Raw genomic sequence first — 24234 nt, forward strand, 5'->3', positions numbered from 1 at the left:
AAAATCTTTTTAAAAAACACACCAAAAACCCAGTTACTATTGCCTTATTTTGGTTAGAGTGAAAATTTTTGGAGAATTATTCTGAATCAGAGTTAGTTGCCTTTTCTAGCTAGGATAAAATGAAATGAAAACTACGAGCAGCCTTTAGAGAGGTGTGTGGGGTTTTTTGTTTGTTTGTTTTTTAGAAAGTCACTGGCAAATTGTTGATGCAAAAATCTTTAATATTTGTTCACTGTTTTAATTAATTATTAAGATTATATGTATTTATAGTCAAACTATTATGTAATATCTTAATGAGATAATTTTATACTTTGGGATAGATTAATAATATAGTTATACATCATTTTTGCATCAAAATATTATACCATCACTATAAATTATATTCCAACTTCACTCAAGGAATTTATTTAAATTTTGAACAGTGGTTTTTTTTTAAATTTTTAAAAATTGTTTTATTTGATTTAGAGAGGGGGAAAGGGAGAGAGAGAAATATCAATTTGTTGTTCCACATATTGATGTATTCAGAGTTCTCATGTATTTTTATTTCAGTAGTTAAAACATAGATATGAAATGTAACATTATTTGAAATAATCACTAAGCTACTAAAGTAGTCACTTGCAAGTAGAATAAGACTTCCCCTTATTCTAGTGTTTGACATTTAAGAGGTAGATTGATTTCTTTAAAAAAATAAATCATGTTGGCTAGTCAATTGTACTTACTAAAAGGCAGCACTAATCTGCTTGTCACATTGCTTGAGAAAAACTTTGCTGAAGTAAGTCATTTTGTGATTATAAGTGTTCAATAAAGCTTGATAACATTTTCATTTTTACAAGTTTGATACATGTACCCACTTTATCCATAAAATCCATATTCCTGAAAGTGAAGAGACTCATAAGGAAAAGATGATATATCATGCTTTTTCTTTTTTTTTAATTTAATAAACCTTTATTGTTCAGATTATTACAATTGTTCCTCTTTTTCCCCCCCATAGCTCCCCTCCACCTGGTTCCCACCCCACCCTCTGCCCTTACCTCCCCCAAACTGTCCTCATCCATAGGTGTACGATTATTGTCCAGTCTCTTCTCGCTCACCCTACACCCCTTTCCCCCTGAGAATTTTCAGTCCACTCCCTTTCTGTGCCCCTGATTCTATTCACCAGTTTATTCTATTCATCAGATTTTTAATTCACTTGATTTTTAGATTCACTTGTTGATAGATATGTATTTGTTCATAACTTTTATCTTTACCTTTTTCTTCTTCTTCCTCTTAAAGAATACATTTAAGCATTTCATATAATACTGGTTTGGTGTTGATGAACTCCTTTAGCTTTTTCTTATCTGTGAAGCTCTTTATCTGACCTTCAATTCTGAATGATAGGTTTGCTGGGTAGAGTAATCTTGGTTGTAGGTTTTTGCTATTCATCACTTTGAGTATTTCTTGTCACTCCCATCTGGCCTGCATAATTTCTGTTGAGAAATCAGCTGACAGTCGTATGGATGCTCCCTTGTAGGTAACTAACTGTTTTTCTCCTGCTGCTTTTAATATTCTCTCTTTGTCTTTTGCTCTTGGCATTTTAATGATGATGTGTCTTGGTGTGGTCCTCTTTGGATTCCTTTTATTTGGGGTTCTGTGTGCTTCCTGTATGTGTAAGTCTATTTCTTTCACCAGGTTGGGGAAGTTTTCTGTCATTATTTCTTCAAATAGGTTTTCAGTATCTTGCTCTCTCTCTTCTTCTGGCACCCCCATTATTCTGATGATGGTACGCTTGAAGTTGTCCCAGAGGCTCCTTACACCATCTTCATATTTTTTTATTCTTTTTGCTTTTTGCTTTCCCGGTTGAGTGTCTTTTGCTTCTTTGTATTTCAAATCTTCTACTTGATTCTTGCATTCCTCTAGTCTGCTGTTGGGTCTCTGTATAATATATTTTATTTCAGTCAGTGTATGTTTAATTTTTAGTTGGTCCTTTTTCATATCCTCAAGCGTCTCGCTAAATTTATCGGCCTTATCTAGGAAATTCTTGAAAAACCTTATAACCGTGATTTTGAACTCTATATCCAGTCATTTGTTTTCCTCCATTTCTTTCGTTTGTGATCTATTTCTTTGTCTCCGCATTTTTGCTGCTTCCCTGAGTTGGTAGGGTAGCTTTGTGTGCTAGGTGTCCTATATGTCCCAGTGGCTCGGCCTCCCCAGTAACCTGAGGTGGACACTCTTGGTGCACCCCTTTGTGGACTGTGTGTACAGCCTTGTTGTAGTTAAGCCTTGATTGTTGTTGGTATCACTGGGAGGAATTGACCTCCAGGCCAATTGGCTTTGAGGATCAGCTGTGTCTATGCCGGGAGAACTTTGTGCTGGATACACTCTTAGGAGACAAGACTTGCAAAATTGCAAAAGCCTCTGTGCTCAGCTTGGATGGGGCAGAGTCTCAGGGCTGAGCAGACAGCCTTGGCTTCTGGTCAGCCCTGCCCTTTGAGGCCCCTGGGTCTCAGTGTCCTTTGGTAATCTCTGCAAGCACCTCTAAGAGTAAGCCTCCCTCAAGTTTCGCCTGCTAACAGACAGTCCAGTTTCTCCCCCAATGAATCTGGATTCCCAGATTCTCGCCCGGAACTGGAGTTCAGTGCAGTGGGGAGCTTCCGTTTCTCTCCTGCTAGAGAAAGCCAGCAGCGCACTCAGTAGTCAGTCCTCTCTTCGTGCACTCATGCGCACGCCTCCAGACCTCTGCCTTTTGCAGCTCCCCTGAGTTTCGCCTGACAGTCCAGTTTACCCCCTTATAAGCCTGGGTCCCCAGGGTCTCGCCCGGAACTGGTGTTCAGTGCCGTTGGAACTGGGGTTCAGCGCAGTTAGGAGCTTTTGTCTCCTTCCCGCTAGAGAAAGCCAGCCAGGCACTCAGCCCTCTGCGCACGTGTCTCTGTACCTCAGCCTGCAGCTCCTCTGATTCTCCATGTGCTTTCCTCTTTCCTTCTAGTTGTAGAATTTCCACTCAGCCAGCTTTCCTGTTGTTCTAGATAGTGTTTGTTTTGTCTTTTAGTTGTATTTTTGAAATTGTTGTGCGAGGCAGTAGTTTAGGTGTTTACCTATGCCGCTATCTTGGTTTCCTCTTCTTTTTCTTTTTTAACTTACTGTCTTTTCTCATGAATATTTGTTTATTGGGTTTCTGGTATTGTTTTAGACATTGTATTTGAACATTTAAAAAAATTAGCAATTGCTTTTAATCATTGCCTTTATTTTCCCATTAACTATCTGATTTTTTAAAACTCCTTATAGTTTCAGAATAACTTAATTTATATTAAGACATGACATCACTAGTGAAATTGGAACAAAATTTTCATAACATATTGATTCAGGACAAGAAAATAGGAAGCCCCTTTCATAAACAACTTTAAGTTTTGCTTTTTTGTACTATTCAGTTTAAGGTCTTCTTAACATTCTTATTCTTCTATTAAAATGAGTTTCCCTGAGTTATGACATTCTTCTGTGTCTTATTCTCCAGTCAGCAGAGGATCGATCCTTGTTTAAAACTTTACATATCAAAACTTTAATTGATATGGGTTTATGTTGGAGCTCAAATTATAGGAATGATTTCTTGTAAAAAGTCTTTATTAGGATGGGAATTATTTGTAGCTTCTCCTTTCAAAGAATTTTTTCTAGGAGCCTTAGGGAATGTTAGAATTGAATGATTAACTTATTTCTGTAACACCTGTGTAGCCTGCAAACAAGCAGTGAAGTAGGCATATATTAGCAGTTGGGAGGGTTTGAAGTAAGAGCAAAGAACCAGATATGATCATAGAATCAAAACAATATCGGCATAGTAAAGGAAAGCATGTATTATAAAGTTCTCATATCACTATAAGCAGAATGTGAAATTGTAGCTTTTGGGGAATGTTTCATTTTATTTCCTATGATGTAATGAGTAAATTGCCGGATTCCTTTATTTTCTCCTTTCCCTTAGAGCAATGATGGAGAAGAGCGATTAGCCGTTGTTCGACTTTTAGCTAAATTGTTTGGTTCTAAAGATTCTGATCTGGCAACACAGAATCGTCCTCTTTGGCAGTGTTTTCTTGGACGGTAAGAGAACATACAATTCTATGGATTCTTTATGTTTTGGAGGCCAGTCAATATGATCCACTAAAACCACATATATATCAAAACTTTACTTGATAAGTGTTTGTTTCTTTAGTATCTTTGTTGCTATCTTTCTTGGAGAACAAATTAGAAGACAGATTTTTATGAAGAAAGCTAAATCATGTAAGTGAAGCCATGCTCATGCCATTTTTCAGCCCAGCAATTCATTTACTAGTGCTTATCTTTTAGGTCTGAGCATGTCTAAGTGCATGGTGTATGTTTTGAACTAATTTGGTATTGTCTGATTTTGAAATTGAAAATATTCCTCTTCACTCAAATAGTTTTTAATGTTTCTTCTCAAGAACTTAGAATTATTACGTTCTATCAACTTGATGGTAAGATTGAAAAAAATCTATGGAATGTATTAAATTCCCCCTTGCATTTCTGTACATACTTTTTTGTTTCAAAATTTGATTAAAAAGTCAATTTTAACTATTAGTATTCTGTGGAGCATTTGAGATTAACCATTGTTTAATTCAGCCTATTCATAGAAAATGGGCTCAGAAATTTTCTTAAAGTAAATTCGATATAATACTCTTTGTAATAGTCTTAGGTTAAACATTAAAATATAACAAACAAATCAGAAATTTCAGATACTGATAATGATAACTTACATTTTGAAGGTCTTAATAGTATTAAGTAATATTTAAATAACTAAACTTGAATATATAAGAATTAGAGTAGAAAGAATGAAGCAACTGTACTTGTCGATATGTAGAGGAGCGATTCTGTCCTTGTGATTGACATCGGTATTTATAGCAAAACAAAGTTCAAGAATCCTTTTTTTACCTGTGTTACTTGTAAAAACTGAACCATAAGAGTTTTCTTTTTCCTTTTTTAAAAAATAATTTTCTTTTTTAAAATATATTTTTATTGATTTCAGAGAGGCAGTGAGAGGAAGAGAAAGATAGAAACATCAATGATGAGATAATCATTGATTAGCTGCCTCCTGCACGCCCTCGACTGGGGATCGAGCCTGTGCAACCCAGGCATGTGCCCTTGACCAGAATCGAACCTGGGACCCTTCAGTCTGCAGGCTGACGCTCCATCCACCGAGCCAAACCGGTTTTGGCTCTTTTTTGTTTTTATTACTGATTTCAGAGAGTAAGGGAGAGGGAGAGGGAGACAGAAGCATCAGTGATGAGAGAATCATCTGTTGGCTGCCTCTTGCATTCCCCCTAGCGGCGATTGAGCCGGAAACCCATTCATGTGCCCTTTTGGGAATCAGGGGAATCAAACTGGTTCCTCCTGCCTGGTTCCTAGGTCCATACTCAACCATAGAGCCACACTGGCCAGGCTAATTGGTTGTTTTTGAGATCACTTAAAAAGTAAAAATATTTCCTGCTATTTAAAAATCACATCCTACCTAATAATAGACAAATATGCAAATTGACAATACCTTCACTATGCCCGCGATTGGCCAGGAGGCACGGGGGGGCAGGACTCGGGGTGGTCGGGGTAGCCGATTGGGCCAGCAGGACGCTGAGCTCGCATCACCAGCAGCGGCTCGAGCTCAGCGTCTGCGCCATGGCTGTGCTGCGGCACAGAAGGGGCCTCTGGGGCAGCAAGCTCACGTCCCACCGCAGACCATCAAAAGCAGGGAAGCTGTCCACTCAGGCACCAGGCCTTTCGGAAGCCTCTGGCGGGGCGGAGACTTCTGAAAGGCCTGGTGCACCAGCGGACAGGCACCCAACTCCCCCACGATCGAAAGCAAAAGCGTGGGAACTGGGTGCCTGTCCGCTCAGGCACCAGGCCTTTCAGAAGCCTCCACCGCGCCGGAGGCTTCTGAAAGGCCTGGTGCACCAGCAGACAGGCACCCAGCTCCCCCAAGATCAAAAGCAAAAGCGTGTAGGGGACCCTACACGTGCATAATTCAATCATGCACTGGGCCTCTAGTTATTTATAATTACTAGCTGTTTTGCAAACTGCCCAAAATTTTTAAATTGAGAGTTATTCAGCTTATCCTTATTTTATATGCAGTCTTTTTTTGTGCAGTTTTGAATTCACATGTGATATTTCATAGGTGTTGAGTTCTTACGATATACCTTTAAAAGAGGATTTTAATGTTGGTCCTATTCATATGAAACTTTGTGAGGCAGTATGACACATGCATTTCATGTATTCATCTTTGAACTTCTGAATATGCCTCATACATGATTTCCTTTCTACCTCACATCCCCCTGGTATTTTCTTCATAAAAAATGTTTTCAAGTAGATTTTGTGTGTTTCAAATATTTATTTTTGTTGTTTGTTTTATAGAATAATTTTAAACTTAAATTTTGAGCTCTATAAAGTTGTTGGTAGTGTGGGTTCAGAGATGTGTTTAGACTGCTTTTTGTTTGTTTTAGAATGGTAAACAAATTGTTTTCAAATTGTTTTTGTGAAATAATTGTTTTACTTTATATTCTTCCTTCACAACATGTTAACTGTCATAATAATCACACTTTCTAATCAGTAATTTCATGTTTATAGGCATTTACATAATGTTAGATATGTGTACCTTATTTGAAAATAATTGTTTTGCCTTACAACTAATATTTAGCAATCTTTTCATATGTAGGTTTAATGACATTCATGTTCCTGTGAGATTAGAAAGTGTGAAATTTGCCAGTCACTGTTTAATGAATCACCCAGATTTAGCAAAGGATCTCACAGGTAAGGTAGCTGCTTTATATTATTTTAGATGTGGCCTTTAACCGTAACTTTAGTTTTTGAATTAGATTTTAATTCTGGCAGGCACTGTTTCAGATCTATATCAACCTTGGACTAGTAAATGATTTCATGTTAATATAATAAAAGTATACTTGAAATCTTCATATTGTGATCCTCATAGTTTGAGGAAGTAGGCTTTTGTGGTATATTATGAAATCACTATACCTATGTGAAAATTAAACATAGTAACGTCAATTAATAACTAAGAAAGTGGTTACCTTCTGGACTAGACTAGAATTTCTCATTATTCATTTGAACATAGAGCATTTGAACCTATTTATTTGGTAATAGCAAATAAATGGCTTCTATCAAAATGCTGTTCACCAAAAAAGAGGAAGTAACATTATTTTGTTTTGATTTTGTTTGTATTGTAAATATTTAGGAATTTTTTTATAGGTCATAGAATGTTAATTCTGTTTTTTATATTGTGTAATGTGCAGATATATACCTATCAATAAGCCTTTTTTTACTGTTTTCCTTTTTTCAGTCTTAATTTGTATTGTAACTTAAATTGTAATCTGTTTAATCTGATACTGTGTTGTGATTTGACTTTTACAGAATAATTGATGTAAAATACATTATTTATTAAGATATGATTGTGCCTATGTTCATAGCAGCACAATTTACAATAGCTAAGATTTAGAAACATCCTAAGTGCCCATCAGCAAATGGGTGGATTAGAAAACTGTGGTACTTCTACACAATGGAATACTACGTTGCTGTAAAAAAGAAAGAACTTCCACCATTTGCAACAGCATAGATGGACCTGGAGAGCATTATGCTAAGTGAAATAAGCCAGTCAGAGAAAGATGAATATCACATGATCTCACTCATATGTGGAATATTAATGAAAAACATAATGAACAAAAATAGAGCCAGGGAAAAAAATATTTTAGAATATAATAGAAGTAATCCTGTTACTTGCAGATTTTTAATATTTCCTAAAAGTTTTGTAATATTACACTATGTTGGTACAGTTTGGGTAAAATTATTATATTTAAAATATATTTTTTCTTGACATTAATGTTTACTGCATATAATATTACTATATTTAAAATCATTTTTCTTAAAATATTAATGTTTATTGCATGTAAATGGCTAATTATTTTGTTTCTGCAATCTGGTAATAGATTTATTTTGTATACTGTAAAATAAATAAATCAGCCCTAAAAAATAAATAAATAAGATATGATTGTGCAGTAGTAAATACTATGGCGTAGTTTATTTGTGTTTACATAGGGTATTGCTACTCAAAAATAAAATGCTTTAAATTTATGCACATTTTATAAACATTGTAAACATTGTGGACAAAAGCTTAAAGCATTAGTCTCTTCTTTCATGACAGATATGATAGCCAACATTTATTTTTAGTTTTTTCCTCTTATTATAGAATATTTGAAAGTTAGATCACATGACCCAGAAGAAGCTATTCGCCATGATGTCATTGTTACCATAATAACAGCTGCCAAAAGAGACCTTGCCTTAGTAAATGATCAGCTACTTGGCTTTGTAAGGGAAAGAACACTGGATAAACGGGTAAACTCTGAGGAATCTTATTCTAATTTACTTTGTTTAAATTGTTTACTAACTGCAAAATAATTTATTTTCTATTATATTTAAAGCTTTTTTGTGTGAAAATCAAATTAATACACTGCCAGAAAATGAGCTAATATTTTGTATTTCTGTGTATTTTTAAATTACCTTCATAAATGAATACATTGTTTTCTATAGCTTTTCAGTTCTTAAGCATGCATGATTTGCTTCTAGCTTACCTTTTCAAAAAGAATAGCTAGCCCGGCCAGTGTGGCTCAGTGGTTGAGTGTCAACCCAAGAACCAGGAGTTCACAATTTGATTCCCAGTCAAGTCACATGCCCAGGTTGTGTGCTCCATACCCATTAGGGGGCATGCAGGTGGCAGCCGATCGATGATTCTCTGTTATCATTGAAATTTCTATCCCTTCCTCTCTGAAATCAATATAAATATTTTTTTAAAAAGCTAAATTAAAGTTTTATTTTACCTTTTCACTTGCATAATGAGTTCTGAAAGAGTAGTGATTAGATTTATTACCTATGTTAGTATTTTCAAAAGAGACTGTATTTTGTAATTTAGGTGGATATGGCTGTCATTCATTTAACTAAAAGATAATCATGCTTTCTCTGACAATGATGTTTTCATTTAGGTATGCCAATCTAAGGGCAGAAATTACAGTTGTAGTTTTTTTTGTGTGGTTTCCTTCATGTGGAAGCAGTTAAAAGCATGGGTTGCCCTGGCCAGGTAGCTCAGTTGGTTAGAGCGTCGTCCCCAAGGGCCAAGGTTGTAGGTTCAAACCCCAGTCAGGGCACATATAAGAATCAACCAAGGAATGCATAAATAAGTGGAACAAAAAATACCTTTCTCTTTTTCTGTCTAAAATCAATAAATATTTTAAAAATTAAAACACACACATGTGGGTTATATGGAAAAGTAGTATTAAGAACAGCAATAGCAATTGCTAAGGCATAGTGTCATCCATGAGCAAAAGACAGACATGCAAGACAGGCTGACTAGGCGTGCTACTTATTAACGTCTAACAAAGGTTTGCCTTTGCACTGGGCTGTTTTATTGGGGCATAGTTGAAAACCTGATGTTCTCCCAAATCCAGTGCAGTTTAGTTATAATTTCAGGGTAGAAGTAATATTTCTTGGTTATGAAATAAAGCAAGCTGTATTCTTTAAGTTCTTTTGAAATAGTCAAAGAAGGCAGTTATGTACTAGTAGCATAGACACTGTTTAACTTGTTCAGCTATGTCAGTAATTCTGACTTTGAAGAGTTTTTCCCCTTGACTTTAAATGAAATTATAATCTCCCTAGTGGTAACTTGATAATTAGCACACACATAACCAGTTTATTTTTATTTTCTTTTTTTCACACATAACCAGTTTAAATTGCTGTTTGTTTTATTTCCTCTTTTTAGGAACATTTCATTCCTATTTCTGTCAGTGTTTATAGTTTCAGAAAGAGGGACTGAATGACTCTTCCTGAGACTGCATGATGTGATGTGCTCATAATAGCACTTACTGGATATTTTAGGAAAGGAGAGGGAGAGAGAAATAGAAACATCAATGATGAGAGAGAATTATTGATCGGCTGTCTCCTGCACACCCCCTACTGTGGGTTGAGCCCACAACCGGGGCGTGTGCCCTGACTGGGATTTGAACTGTGATCTCCTGGTCAACGCTCAACCACTGAGCCATGCCGGCCCGGCCTTATTGGATGTTTTAGATGTAATAAGTTAGATAGCCTTGGGTATAGACTTTCTGAAATGTGTTTTCTGTATGCTAATCTTAGGTTTTACTGCTTAAATTATTTGGTTTTGTTTAAGAAATGTTACAAACCATCTATTACCTGTTGTATGGGAACAAAGTTTCATTCTGTCCACTACAAAAATTTTATCAGGGAGTTTTAATTTAAACTAAGGATAGTATTCTCTGATTTGTTATTGAAACAAATATATTTTTTGGTTATTGCTTTATTATATTTTATTATCATGATTCTAACTATGTTTTTATAGTCTCCTTTTTTTTCTGTCCACCCTCATCCAACTACCTTTCTTTCCAACTAGTAAACCATCCCAAACTCTAGAAGTCCCACAGAGTCTTCCACTAACTAGGATGTGGCTAAGTAAATCATTTGCCCTCTTAATCTCTAAGATAGGGAAGTTCACCTAAGAAGACGTCCAAGGTACTTTCCAACTTAGCAGTTCCAGGATCTTGGTATTAAATTTTGCTCTTGTTCTGAGCTATTCCTTTTTTTGTGTACGGAGTGCATTTTATACTTTATTTTTACCCTTTAATTGCTTCTAAAACTTGGCCAGATTTTTTTTTAGACAGAATTGAATGAAATCTTTGTAAGATTTACAATTGCTTGGCTTTGAAGAAAATAAGTTGGCAGATGATTTAGCAGAATTTGCATTGGATAATTTTTAAAGTAACCTGATTTTTTTAAGTCAGAGCATATTCAAAATTGTGGGTTAAACAGTTTGTTTGCCTCTTATGAAAAATATTGTGCTGTTTTTGTATGCATAAGTCTAATAGTACAGCCTAGTAAAGAATTGGCAATTTTTGCAGATTGGTATACTATAAAGTTTGGTATCTAGCTCATTCAATGAACTTTATACTTTCTAGTGGCGAGTAAGAAAAGAAGCTATGATGGGTTTGGCTCAGCTTTATAAGAAATACTGTCTTCATGGTGAAGCAGGAAAGGAAGCTGCAGAGAAAGTCAGCTGGATAAAAGACAAACTTCTGCATATTTATTATCAGAATAGCATCGATGACAAGTGAGTAACATGTTGCTAGAATGGTTGAATATAAAGGTGCTTTTAATTTCTAAAATATATCATTTAATTTTTTAATAACTTCTAAGTCTAGAAACTATTTTCCATGTATTTATGCATGCTATCCCATATAATAAAAGGCTAATATGCGAATTGTCCCCTCAACCAGGAGTTTGACCAGGGAGTGGGGCTGGCCGGCCAGACCCCACCCATGCACAAATTCGTGCACCGAGCCTTCTAGTGTTTGTATATGACTAACCAAGATTGTAAGGTAGCATAATAATAGTGAAATAGGCATAAGCTTTGGAGTCAGACTAGAGACCAAATGTTCATTCTGCCCTTTATTGGGTGTGTGCTCTTGCACAACTGACTGTGCCATTCAGTTTTATCTAAAAAGGAATAATAATAAAGCTTTCCTGAAAGAATTGTCATGTGGATTAAATAAAATAATGAATGTAAAGCCCCCTAACTCTATGCCTGGCAATACAGCACTATTTAATAATTATTAATTATTATTTTTCCTTTTTACAACACCATAAGTACCAATAGAAGTATTACTGTGTAGTTTTTTTTATTTCAGTGTAATTGACATAATTATATACAATATACCAGTAATGGTTTCATCTTTGTATATATTGAGAAATGATTACCACAGTAAGTGTGGTTAACATTTGTCCCCATACATAGTTATAATTTTTTTCACGTGATGATGCCTTTTTCATTTTCATTGTCTGAATGTTACTTACCTAGTATTATTTTATATTGGATTGTAATAATGATTTTGGGTTTTGTAAAATACTTGGTAATGTGTTATTGAATTAAATTGACTACTTTGCATCGCTGGATATGTATTTTATTGATTAATAAAGAGTCCTTGAATTCTCTTATTCCAATGATATTGAATAGTAAATATAAGCTTAGCAAGACCATGGAAAGAAGAAATATCAAATGTATACAGGAAAAGCTAAATTTTCAGGAAATAGTATGAAGGTAGAACTCCCTGTGTTTGTTTGTTTTTTTGTGTGTGTGTTTTTTTTGGGGGGGGGGGCGGTTTATGACAACATGAGAAAGGAGCTGAACTGTAATCAAAGGAAATTAATGTGGGGTTTTTGTAGGGGTGTTTTTTGTTCTTCAGGGAAAAGAACTGATCACATACTGATCATTTTCATTGTATTTACACACATACATGCTACCCTTGGTATGTTATCTTGGCAGTTTGTGGTTCTAATACAAAATGGCTATTTTTTAAAAACAGAACAGTGTTATCTGGGAGGTTTTTGTTTATTTTATAGACTATAGAGAAAAATCTCTAAAAAGTAGAATAATTGTGTTATTGGGGGTTTGTTTGTTTCATAGGCTGTTGGTAGAAAAAATCTTTGCTCAGTATCTTGTCCCCCACAATCTGGAAACAGAAGAGAGAATGAAATGCTTGTATTATTTATATGCTAGTTTGGATCCAAATGCTGTCAAGTAAGTTACTTTTTAATGATTGTTTGGATTATTTCCTGAAAATTTCATAAAATCACTTTATCTGATCTAATTAATTGTTCATGATGGGGTTATTGCTTCTGGTTGAATCAAGAACCTGAGATAAATATATATAGAGAAAGTTTTTATAAGTTCAGGTTTAGTCAGAAGCAAGAATATGCCTATATGCATAGGCATATTAGGCAACTGAGTCAGTAATATGGTTTCGGGGATTCAATTAAGCCCCCATGTCAAAATTACCTATTGTCTACCTGGTGACTGAGGTGTGAATCACACTGTTGGAGCTTTTACCATACTAAGCCTCAGACTGGTTCTTTGTCAGGCAAGTATATTCAGATCACCTCTATGTAGAATCTCCATATACATATTTCTTTTGAACCATTTGGAGTAATTTGAAGACATTGGATTCCTTTATCCCTAAATACTTCAGTCTATATCCCCTAAGAACAAGGATATTCTCTTATATAAACAGAGTACCCTTATCAAAATCAAGAGGTTTAACATTGATACACTATTATTTTCTAATCCAATATGTATTCATTCAGATTTCCTCCATTGTCCAAATAATATTCTTCATAGATATTTATTTTCTCATTGTAGGTTTACACATTGCATAGTTGGTTGTCATATCTCTAGTCTCTTAATGTGGAATGATTTCCTTGGTTATGACTTTGATGGTTTTTGGAAGAATATTGAGCATGCCACTAATTTTGTAGATTGTTCCCTCAATTTGGGTTCGCCTGGTATTTATTAGATTGAGATTATGGTTTTTCACCCGAAATTCCAGAGGTAACATTGTATTCTCAATGCATCATGTTAGGAGGCATTATCTTTTCTAAAAGATTTGCAAGTGGTTCCTAATAATCTAGGTAGTAAACCCCTGAACTAAAGTTTGGACTCTGTTTATATTTCAGAATATTTGGCAAAGAATACTTAGAGTTAGACTAATTTCTGAGGTCCTCTGGGCACCTGGAATTATGGAGTGGGTTTATGAGAGAAGAAATTTTCCTTCGTTGAGAGAAAAGAATTCTGAATCAACACACTCCATTTTAAGTCTGGCATCTCAAATCTACATCATTTCAGAGAAATTCATATTTTGAAATAGTCTACTGACCTTTATGCATATCACCTTAACTTGGCATAAAAAGGCCTTCATCATCTCATCCTTTTCCAGAGTATATGCCATGCATTTTGATAACATTTCATATTTCATATTTCTTTATACCAGAACATTCTAGCTATCTCTGTTTAGAATGTCTTTCAGTTCCTTCATTTACCTGTCAGATGCTATTTATCCTTCTATATTTTCTCTCATAAGAAGGCTTATATTTACCATTTTACATTAAACTATCTTAATAGTAATAATTACATTTTCTGGTGCTTAAAATATTAGGTAGATATAGAAGAATGATGCATCTATATCATGCAACAAGAAAAGTAATGAAGTTAAATACTTATCAGTATTGTTATATTATGCACTTTTTTCATATTTATAACTTTATTTACAGAGCTCTCAATGAAATGTGGAAATGTCAGAACATGCTTAGAAGTCATGTAAGAGAACTCTTGGATTTGCACAAGCAGCCTACAGTAAGTTCATGATTTGTGTAAATTCATTGTTACAGTCATTATTCAGATTTTCTTCGATTATATATAATGAAGCATATAGGAAGTATCTCAATTGTTCTATTTACCAAATGTCAGTTAAACATAATTTCTGTAGTTATCCAAGCAAAATTTCCATTTCAAATTAGTATAACAAAATCTTATTTTCCACCACAGGGAAAGAAATAGTGTTTTCTCATTTATCAAGTATTTAGACACTAATATATCATACAGAATTTATCAAAATGCAAATAATTAGAATTAAACCTCAAGATAAAATTATATTAGAAGTAATCATCTTTTTTACTCCATGATTGCTGGTACTTCAATGGAAAGTCAGTGTCAAATCAGGTGTCAATCCTATAAATATGCCAAATTCAAATTAACAAAAGAAATTCTATCCAACATTTCCTGGAAGGTGGAGTAAAGAAACTTAATGATCTCTTAATATACTTCTAAATGTGTTTGCTAGAATACATGTTCTTTTTAAAAAATATATTTTTAAATTTATTTCAGAGAGCATGGGAGAGGGGGAGAAATAGAAATATCAGTGATGAGAGAGAATCATTGATTGGCTGCCTCCTGCATGCCCCTCAGCCCAGGCATGTCCCCTGACCCGGAATTGAACCATGACCTGGTTCATAGGTCGACGCTCAACCACTGAACCACACCAACAGGCTAGAATACATGTTATTAATCAGGGAACCATAGACTGAAACCTATCAAGTGTTCATGGACACTAAATCAAGAGTTGACAGACTTTTTTTTAAATGACTAGATAGTAAAATTTGGGCTTTGCCAACTATTTACTCTGTGGTGAACTCTCAACTCTCCCTTTGTAGTGCAAAAACAGTTTTAGACAATATGTAAATAAATGGTCATGATTGTGTTCCAGCAAATCTTTAACAAACACAGGTGGTCCGTGGGACCATAGTTTACCAATTTCTTATCCAAATTACTCAACTTTCATACAAATTTAAGTCATCTTTTTTGTAATGGAGGAAAGGGAACACATTTTGGAGGGATGTGATTTTCTGAGGTTATTTAAGGAATAGGCCACACAAAAGCTAATAGAATTCTATTCAGGAGGAAAACATTTCTAGTCTTCACATTATTAATTTTCTTTGGTGTATGGTTTCATAGTAATTTCCATATAATTGCTTTATATCAAAGTTATCCTGTTCAATCTTCTGGCAAGATAATTTTCCTATGAAAATTATATACTCTAAATTTTTAAATACCTGTTCCTGCTAACATCTCCTTTCCTTCTATATGTCCTAACTTAATAATTGTTGCTAGTACACAATTTTTTATTATCAACTTAGGGTGTAGATATGATAATACTAGATATGGTAATATTTTTAACTTAAAAAATACAACCCTGAGCATAGATTTTGTTTTAGGAATTTAATAACACATATCACTTTTGTTTTTGTTTTAAATTTCAGTCAGAGACTAACTGTTCTGCCATGTTTGGAAAACTGATGACCATAGCAAGTGAGTATGTTTATTCACTCTGTAGATATATAATAAACATAAAAACAGACAAATAATTTACCCAGTGGGACTATCAATTTAAATAAGGAAAAATTATCCTTTCCTTAGTACTTTTATTTAGAAGAACCAGTTAGGCTGATATTCTCTTGCTGGCTCAAGAGATGGAGGGATAGAGATATAGAAACATTGATGAGAGAGAAACTTCATCAATCGGTTGCCTCCGGCATGCCCCCTACTAGGTATCGAGCCTGAAACCTGGGAATGTGCCCTGACCAGGAATGGAACCAGTTGGTTCCTGGGTTGATGTTCAACCACTGAGCCACATCTGAGGGCACTCAGCGTTATTTTTAAGACAGCTTTCTTTTAGCTTAGTAGAGTGGTTTTTTTAATGTATTATTGATGCTCTTTTAATTTTATAGAGAATTTGCCTGACCCTGGGAAAGCACAAGATTTTGTGAAGAAATTTAACCAGGTTCTCGGTGATGATGAGAAACTGCGGTCTCAGTTGGAGTTATTAATCAGCCCAACCTGTTCATGTAAACAGGCAGATGTTTGTGTGGTTAGTAAATTATACTTTTACATTTGTTCTTCTAACTTTGCTTATAGAAATTTATATTTTATTAAAATCTGCTTTACAGAGATTATTTTAGTTGTGTGAGTTTACCAGTATTGTGAGCTCTGAATTACCTAGGAAATATATCTGTGGTCAACTTAGTTCTCTTTACTTACCACTCTTCAGCCAAATTCCAGGAAAAACACTAGAGAACTAAGCCAGGGAGATTAGTCCTAGGAACTGAGCAAGATAAAATGCTTTGTATTTAGTAGACATTAAGTAAATAAGAATTTTCTAAATGCTTGTTTGTGCATACATTTTCTTCTACCATATATTAGCAAGGAGATACCCTTGTCAAGAAATCAGCAATAGTTACATTGCTGTATATGTATTTATAGATAAGGTAATTCCTGTTTAGGCTTTTGTTTTCATTCTATTCTTGGACTCTATATTTTATAGAAAATCAGTATCGTTGAAAACTTTATTCATTCATTTATTTAGCATTTTATGAGCCATGCTGGCCAGGTGAGCCTCATTTTTCTCATCTGTAAATTTTAACTTCTTTATAGGGTTGTTAGAAGATTTGTTTTATATATATACTACAGGCTCGGTGCATGAAATTCGTGCACAGGGGGCGGGTCCCCTCAGCCCAGCCTGCACCCTCTCTAATCCGGGACCCCTCAGGGGATGTTTGACTGCTGGTTTAGGCTCGATCCCGGAGATGGAGCCTAAACCAGCAGTCGGACATCCCTCTCACAATCCTGGACTGCTGGCTTCTGATAGCTCATCTGCCTGCCTGGTCACCCCTCATTGCCTTCCCTGCTGGCCTGGTCCCCCTCAACTGCCCCCCTCTGCCTGCCTCATTGCCCCTAACTCCCTCCCTCCCCCCCGCCAGCCTAGTTGCCCCTCACTGCCCTCCCCTGCCAGCCTAATCGCCCCCAACTGCCTCCCCCTGCTGACCTGGTCACCCCAAACTGCACCCCCCCCCCCCACCAGCCTGGTCGCTCCTAACTGCCACCCCACTGGCCTGGTCGCCCCACGCAGCCTGCTTGTTCAGTCGTTTGGTTGGTCCTCACTAACCCCCCTGCCAGCCTGGTCATAGGCAGCCATCTTGTGAGGGTGTGGTGGTCAATTTGCATATTACCTCTATTATATAGGATAATCTCTTGGCAAAATAATGCCCTCAGAGGCAGGAGGCAACCCCATCACAACTTTGCTGCTGCCTGCCAGCAGCGCAAGCCTCGGCCGGTCCTGGTTACCTGAGCCTCGGGTGGCCCTGGGTGGCTGGGAGACTGGGGGGGATTGGGGGACTCCAGAGGCAGGCGCCCCAGCAGGGCTGAGGGGACTGGGTGCAGCCATCTTGTGGCTGTGGGCACTGCCATCTTTGAAGGTGTGGCAGTCAATTAGCATAGTCCCTCCTTGTTGGCATGTCACCCTCTTTGCAACAGCATGACGGTCAATTAGCATATTCCCTCTTTATTAGATAGGATATACCCCTATCCCTACACTACCATTTAGAATTTCAGTAAATTGTATTTCTATGGTATTACACATAGATAACAACAACTATGTATGGGACCAATCCTTAGTAGATGAAAAAGAGAAAGAGAAATTTAGATATTTATGTCTAACTTTGTTCTAGAAAAAATAAGGATTGGATAATTATTTAAATATGTAATAAGGTGTAAGAACTATAATATATGTTTACAGAGTTGTTTGAGAGCATGGATGAGGTATTTTTTATTCAGTCTAGGGTTACAGGGTATCTAAGTGGATCTAAAAATGACCAATAATTATTTCTAGTATAATTGTTTATATACATAATGATATTTTATATAGTCATGATGATATGGAAGCAACCTAGGTGTCCATTGATAGATGAATGGATAAAGAAAGTTGTACACACACTGGACTATTACTCAGTCATGAAAAAGAATGAAATCATGTCCTTTGTGACAACATGGATGGACCTAGAGGGTATTATGTTAAGTGGAATAAGTAAGAAAAAGACAAACCTGTATTGTTTAACTTACATCTATACTAATAAAAGAGTAATATGCTAATTAGACCAGACATCTTCCAGACGACCTTCCGGACAAAGCCCAGTGGTGCGGCTGAGGCAGAGGCAGTTAGGGGTGATCAGGCCAGCAGGGGAGAGCAGTTAGGGCAATCAGGCAGGCAGGGAAGAGCAGTTAGGGCGATCAGGCAGGCAGGCAGAGTGATTAGGCAGCCAGGTGAGCAGTTAGGAGCCAGTGGTCCTGGTTTGTGAGAGGAATGTCAGCAGTCATACATTCCCCAAGGAGTCTCGGATTGGAGAAGGTGCAGGCTGGGCTGAGGGACCCTCCCAACCCCATGCATTAATTTCATGCACCGGGCCTCTAGTCCTATATAATAAAAGGCTAATATGCAAATTGACTGGTCACTATGTTGCACACTATACACCAGGGGCCAGATGCTCAATACAGGAGCTGCCCCCTGGTGGTCAGTGCGCTCCCACTGGGGGAGCGCTGCTCAGCCAGAACCAGGGCTCACATCCCTTGAGGGCTCCTGGACTGCGAGGGGGCATAGGCCAGGCTGAGAGACACCTCCCTCCCCACCCCATTCCCCGAGTGCATGAATTTCGGTGCACCGGGCCTCTAGCGTAGAATATAAAAAATAAACAAATTAACAAAGAAAACAAAATAGACTCATAGATACAGAGAAGAAACTGATAATTGCCACAAAGTTGGGATGGTGGGCAGATGGGCAAAAAGGTAAAGGAAATTGTGAGATACCAACTTGTAAGTCATGTGGATGTAAAGTACATCATAGGGAATACAGTCAATAATATCCCAATAACTATACAGAGACAGATGATTACTAGATTCATGGTGATCATTTCTTAACCCTTTGCACTTGCTTTTTTCTCAATTCCTGCTACCAATGCTAACTGTGTTGAGTCACACTCAACATCCAAGTGCAAAAGGTTAAGGTATATAAATGTCAAATCACTGTGTTGTACAGCTGAATCTAATATATTATTGTATGTCAACTATAATCTTAAAAGAGCTCTACATTTAGAATAAGGTTATAGAGTTATTGCTTTATAGTTCGAACGCACTTAATGTGTTTATCTTCTCAACTAAAATTTACAGTTACTCTTAAATACTCAAAAGCCTTGTCATTAGAGTAGATTTCTTTTTCCAGTACCCAGTATATTGTAACTTTGACCTTGTCTTTAGGTGGTTCAGTCTCTATAATCATTAAGTGATGTATTCTTTAGACATTTACAGCAATGTGTTTCCTTTGTAGTTTCTATTTGATGTATTGCCACCATCTTAACTCAGCTCTGTTTATCCAAAAATGAAAATCTTTATAAATATTTATACACTTATGAATCTTTCTCTTTTTAAATAAACAAATTACTGACCTAAAACACATTATTCTGTCGAATAAACCAAAAAACTTATCCATGAAAGTATACAATGTTTTGTTTTATTTTTTCAAAAGTAAAGCATTAAAAATTGTTTATTAAACAAAAATTTTATGGGAGAAATATGAGACAAAGTCATAAATAACACCATATTATTTCCGTTTTGTTCTCCACAGTCCAGTGATTGCCTAAGGAGTGTGTAATTTCAGTCAGTCTAAAGCAGAAGTGTGTGTGTGTGTGTGTGTTTTACTTTTGCTGGTTTTGAATCTTTAAATGCTTTTGATGCCTATAATCGTATTTATTTTGAAAAAAACATGAAAGTGAATCATACTTATGGTAAAACTCTTTGCTTTTTAGAGAGAAATAGCTCGGAAACTTGCAAATCCTAAACAGCCAACAAATCCTTTTTTAGAGATGGTTAAATTTCTGTTGGAAAGAATTGCACCTGTGCATATTGATTCCGAAGCCATAAGGTAAGCTAGGAAATATATTTATTCAAAATAAAATGTAATCTGAAACTACAGTGTTGTAAATTTAAATTCTTAGTTCCTAAGTAGACCTGAAAATGTTCCCTGTATACCTTTCTAATGGAAGCATACAGTGCATCATTCAGGTTGAAAGAAGGGCCTGTTTATTTTCCAGTCTTTGGCTTACTTCAATGCTTTTTTATTTTTTAACAGTTCCTGTGTTTATTTTTAGTTTTATGTGCTCATTGAAGAAAACCTAGGACATAAGAACAGAGAAGAAAATTTAAATCTATAGACTGTCAATCAATCTTTGAATTTTCTTTTTTTAATTTAAAGAATGAAATCTTACAACACCAAAAGCCAAAACACAAAAGAATCACAGATTTTACTATATAAACATCTGTAACTTCTATATGTTTAAGCAGATAAAATAAACAACAACAACAAAGAAATTTTTAGAAGTTTCTGGGAAAACAAAACTTGGGGTCAGAGACTCTTATTTTTTAATCTTCACCTAGGTTATATTTTTACTGATTTTGAGAGAGAGAGAGAGAGAGAGAGAGAGGATTGCGGGGGAGAAAAACATCAATTGGTTGCCTCCTATATTCGCCCTGACTGAGAATCAAATCCACAGCCATTTGGTATACGGGATAATACTCCAATCAACTGAGCCAGACGGCCAGGGCTATCTTTGGGGTTTTTTTTTAACCTTTTTAATGATTACATGATATTCTTTAGTATGTATTACGTCACTGTTCACTTGAGGTATGTGAAAACAGAATAATATTTTGAAAAGAGCACAAGATTACCATCAGACTACTCTGGTTTCAAAACCTGTTTAATATTGCTTAGTGGCTTTGGAAAAAGCCCTCTAATTTATCTGAGTTTGTAATTTATTTTTTACCTTAGTGTGGGTGTAATATCTCATTTGGATGATTGTGAGATTTAGCGATAACATATAAAAAGTAAGGAGTCTGGCTCTGACTGGTTTCTCTTAGTGGTTAGAGCTTTGGCCAGTGGACTGAAGGGTCACAGGTTCAATTCCAGTCAAGGGCGGATACCTCGTTTGCAGGCTTGATCCCCAGCCAAGGGTGCATGCAGAAGGCAACCATTCAATGTGTCTCTCTCACATTGATGTTTCTATCTCTTTGTTTCTTCCCCTCCCTTTACACTCTCTGAAAATCAATGGGAAAAACATATCCTCAGGTGAGGATTAACAAAACAAAACAAAAGTAAGGAGCCTGGCATAATTGATAGCTGTTTTTTATTAGCTGTTCCCATAATTTCATACATTTCAGTTGTTTCTAATGATTTCCTGTTGTACTTTTGTGAGTACTTTCCCCTTGCACTAATTACTAGTATTTTTCTAGTTGATAAGTTATATACTATGGTATTACTAATTTAGATTTTCTTGTATTAATAGTGCACTGGTAAAACTGATGAACAAATCAATAGAGGGGACAGCAGATGATGAAGAGGAGGGTGTAAGTCCAGATACAGCTATTCGTTCAGGACTTGAACTTCTTAAGGTATTTTTGAAACAGTTTTGTCTCCAGCATTTCAGTAATCACTATTTTTTTATTAAAAACTTTTCATGTTGACATTATTACAGATCCCCCCCCTTTGCCCACCTCTACCTATCCCTGTCTCCCCCTCTTTTGACCTTCACCACACTATTTTCCATGTCCATGGGATATGCATATATATGTTCTTTAGCTAATCCTTTCAACTTCTTTATCCAGACACTCCCACCCCACCTCCTCTCTGGCGCTCTCCTGTCTGTTCCATGTGTCCATGCTTCTAGTTCCATTTTGTTCATAGGTTTATTTTGTTCATTAGATTCCACAAGGGATCAAAATTTGAATTTTATTAAGGATATGCAAGAGTTAGGCCTTATTTCTTTGGAAACTATTCAAAAGATTCAAATTTTTTGTAGTGATCATATTTTATAAAAATACTAGAGGCCCGGTGCATGAAATTCATGCATGGGTGGGGGGGGTGTCCCCTCAGCCCAGCCTGCACCCTCTCCAATCGGGGACCCCTCAGGGGATGTTTGACTGCTAATTTAGGCTCGATCCCGGGGATCGGGCCTAAACCAGCAGTCGGGCATCTCTCTCACAATCCTGGACCACTGGCTCCTAATCACTCACCTGCCTGCCTGGTCATCCCTAACTGCCTCTCTCCCTACCCCTTCCCCTCCCCACCCCCCCGCTTCCACTGCTGGGCTGGTGCCCCTAATTATCCCCCGCTGCCAGCCTGGTCGCCTCTTACTGCCCCCCCCCTGCTGTCCTGGTTGCCCCCAACTTCCCTCCCACCCCCTGCTGGCCTGTTCACCCCCAACAGCTACCTCCTCTTACCCCCCTGCCCCACCCACCCCTGCTGGCCTGGTCGCCCCTCATGCCTAACCACCAGCCTGGCCTGCTGTTCAGTCGTTTGGTCGGCCCTCACCACCCTGCTGTCCTGGTCGCCCCACACAGCCTGCTGTTCAGTCATTTGGTCGGCCCTCACTAAACCCTCTGCAGGCCTGGTCGTAGGCAGCCATCTTATGAGGGTTAATTTGCATATTACCTATTTATTATATAGGACTAGAGGCTCGGTGCACGAAATTTGTGCACAGGGGTTGTCCCTCAGCCCAGCCTGCACCCTCTCCAATCTCAGATCCCTCTCGCAATCTGGGACTGCTAGCTCCTAACCACTTGCCTGCCAGCCTGATAGTCCCCTAACCGCTCTCCTGCCGGCATGATCGTCCCCAACTGCCTTCCCCTGCCAGCCCAATCAACCCCAACTACCTTCCCCTACAGGGCTGAGGGGACTAAGGGACTTCGGCTGGATGAGGCAGGGCTGAGGGGACTGGGGGACTCCAGCTGGATGAGGCGGGGCTGAGGGGAACTGGCTGTCGCCATCTTGTGAGGGTGTGGCAGTCAATTAGCATATTCCCTCTTTATTGGCTATTGGTGCTGTTACCTTGTGCGGGAGTGGTGGTCAATTAGCATATTCCCTCTTTATTATATAGGCTTATGTCTTTACATTTATAATAATGTAATTGTTTTACATTACAAAATAACATTTTTGAGCCCTAGCCTCAGTGGTTAGAGCATTCATCTGCAGACTGAAGGGCCATGGTTTCAATTCTGGTCAAGGAGACATACCTCGGTTGCAGGCTCAATCCCTGGCCTTGGTTAGGGTGCATGCAGGAGGCAACCCATCGATGGATCATGTGCATGTCTACTGTGCTTGTAACAGTACTAGTATATGTTAAATGATCTAGTACCTTTTAAAGAACCTGCATCTGGAGTAATAGGATTGCTCATGGGAATATTATATGACAACGTATGTCTGATCAGGGAATTTTTAAACAATTGGTAATTGTAATAGATGCCAAAATATTCAGAGAATTGAGCCAATTAGTAAGGTCAGGCAAGACTTAGTAGAAAAGAGATGACTTAATCTAGGAAAAAACATCATCATCAAAGAGAATAATTCTTGGCATATTTTAGGGATCATTAGGAATCTAGCCTGACTAGAGAAAAGGATTGCTTTGGGGCGTAATGGGAGACAAGGTTGGTTCCAGATTGTGGAGTGCCATTGATGCAGAAAGATATTACCAGGCCTTTTTTCTTTCTTGGTTTTGTTTTTGTTTGTTTGTTTGTTTTTTTAATATATATTTTTATTGATTTCAGAGAGGAAGGGAGAAAGAAAGAGAGATAGAAACCTCAGTGATGAGAGAGAACCATCATTGATCGGCTGTCTCCTGCATGCCCCACACTGGGGATCGAGCCCACAACTTGGGCATGTGCCCTGACTGGGAATTTAACCATGACCTCCTGATTCATAGGTTGATGCTCAACCACTGAGCCACGCCCGTCAGGCTTATCAGGACTTTTTAACCTTGCTTTTAATATGATATCAACATTTGATAGAGCTTTTATTGGATGGAGTAAAGAGAAGAAATTGAAGTCAATGAAACATTTAGACCACTACAACATGTAAACTAAGGGAGAAGATACAAACCAGTGCAATCAATGGACATTAGAAAAGAGGGTTGTGCCCTAGCCAGTTTGGCTCAGTG

At 37.1% G+C, this 24234-nt stretch overlaps 1 protein-coding gene across 3 annotated transcripts in view; it reads left to right on the forward strand.

Moving 5' to 3' along the window:
• The window catches only part of PDS5A (PDS5 cohesin associated factor A), a 101360-nt gene that overhangs the window by 44033 nt on the left and 33093 nt on the right, over positions 1-24234 (forward strand). For all 3 annotated transcript variants that reach the window (XM_054729414.1, XM_054729410.1, XM_054729421.1), the window contains exons 9-18: positions 3947-4062; positions 6680-6774; positions 8222-8367; positions 10995-11146; positions 12500-12613; positions 14140-14221; positions 15685-15733; positions 16153-16292; positions 20056-20171; positions 21589-21694. In XM_054729414.1, the coding sequence (XP_054585389.1) occupies positions 3947-4062; positions 6680-6774; positions 8222-8367; positions 10995-11146; positions 12500-12613; positions 14140-14221; positions 15685-15733; positions 16153-16292; positions 20056-20171; positions 21589-21694 (1116 nt within the window). The remainder of the gene's footprint in view (positions 1-3946; positions 4063-6679; positions 6775-8221; positions 8368-10994; positions 11147-12499; positions 12614-14139; positions 14222-15684; positions 15734-16152; positions 16293-20055; positions 20172-21588; positions 21695-24234) is intronic.

This window comes from Eptesicus fuscus, chromosome 2 (genome assembly GCF_027574615.1).
Source record: "Eptesicus fuscus isolate TK198812 chromosome 2, DD_ASM_mEF_20220401, whole genome shotgun sequence".
NCBI lineage: Eukaryota > Metazoa > Chordata > Mammalia > Chiroptera > Vespertilionidae > Eptesicus > Eptesicus fuscus.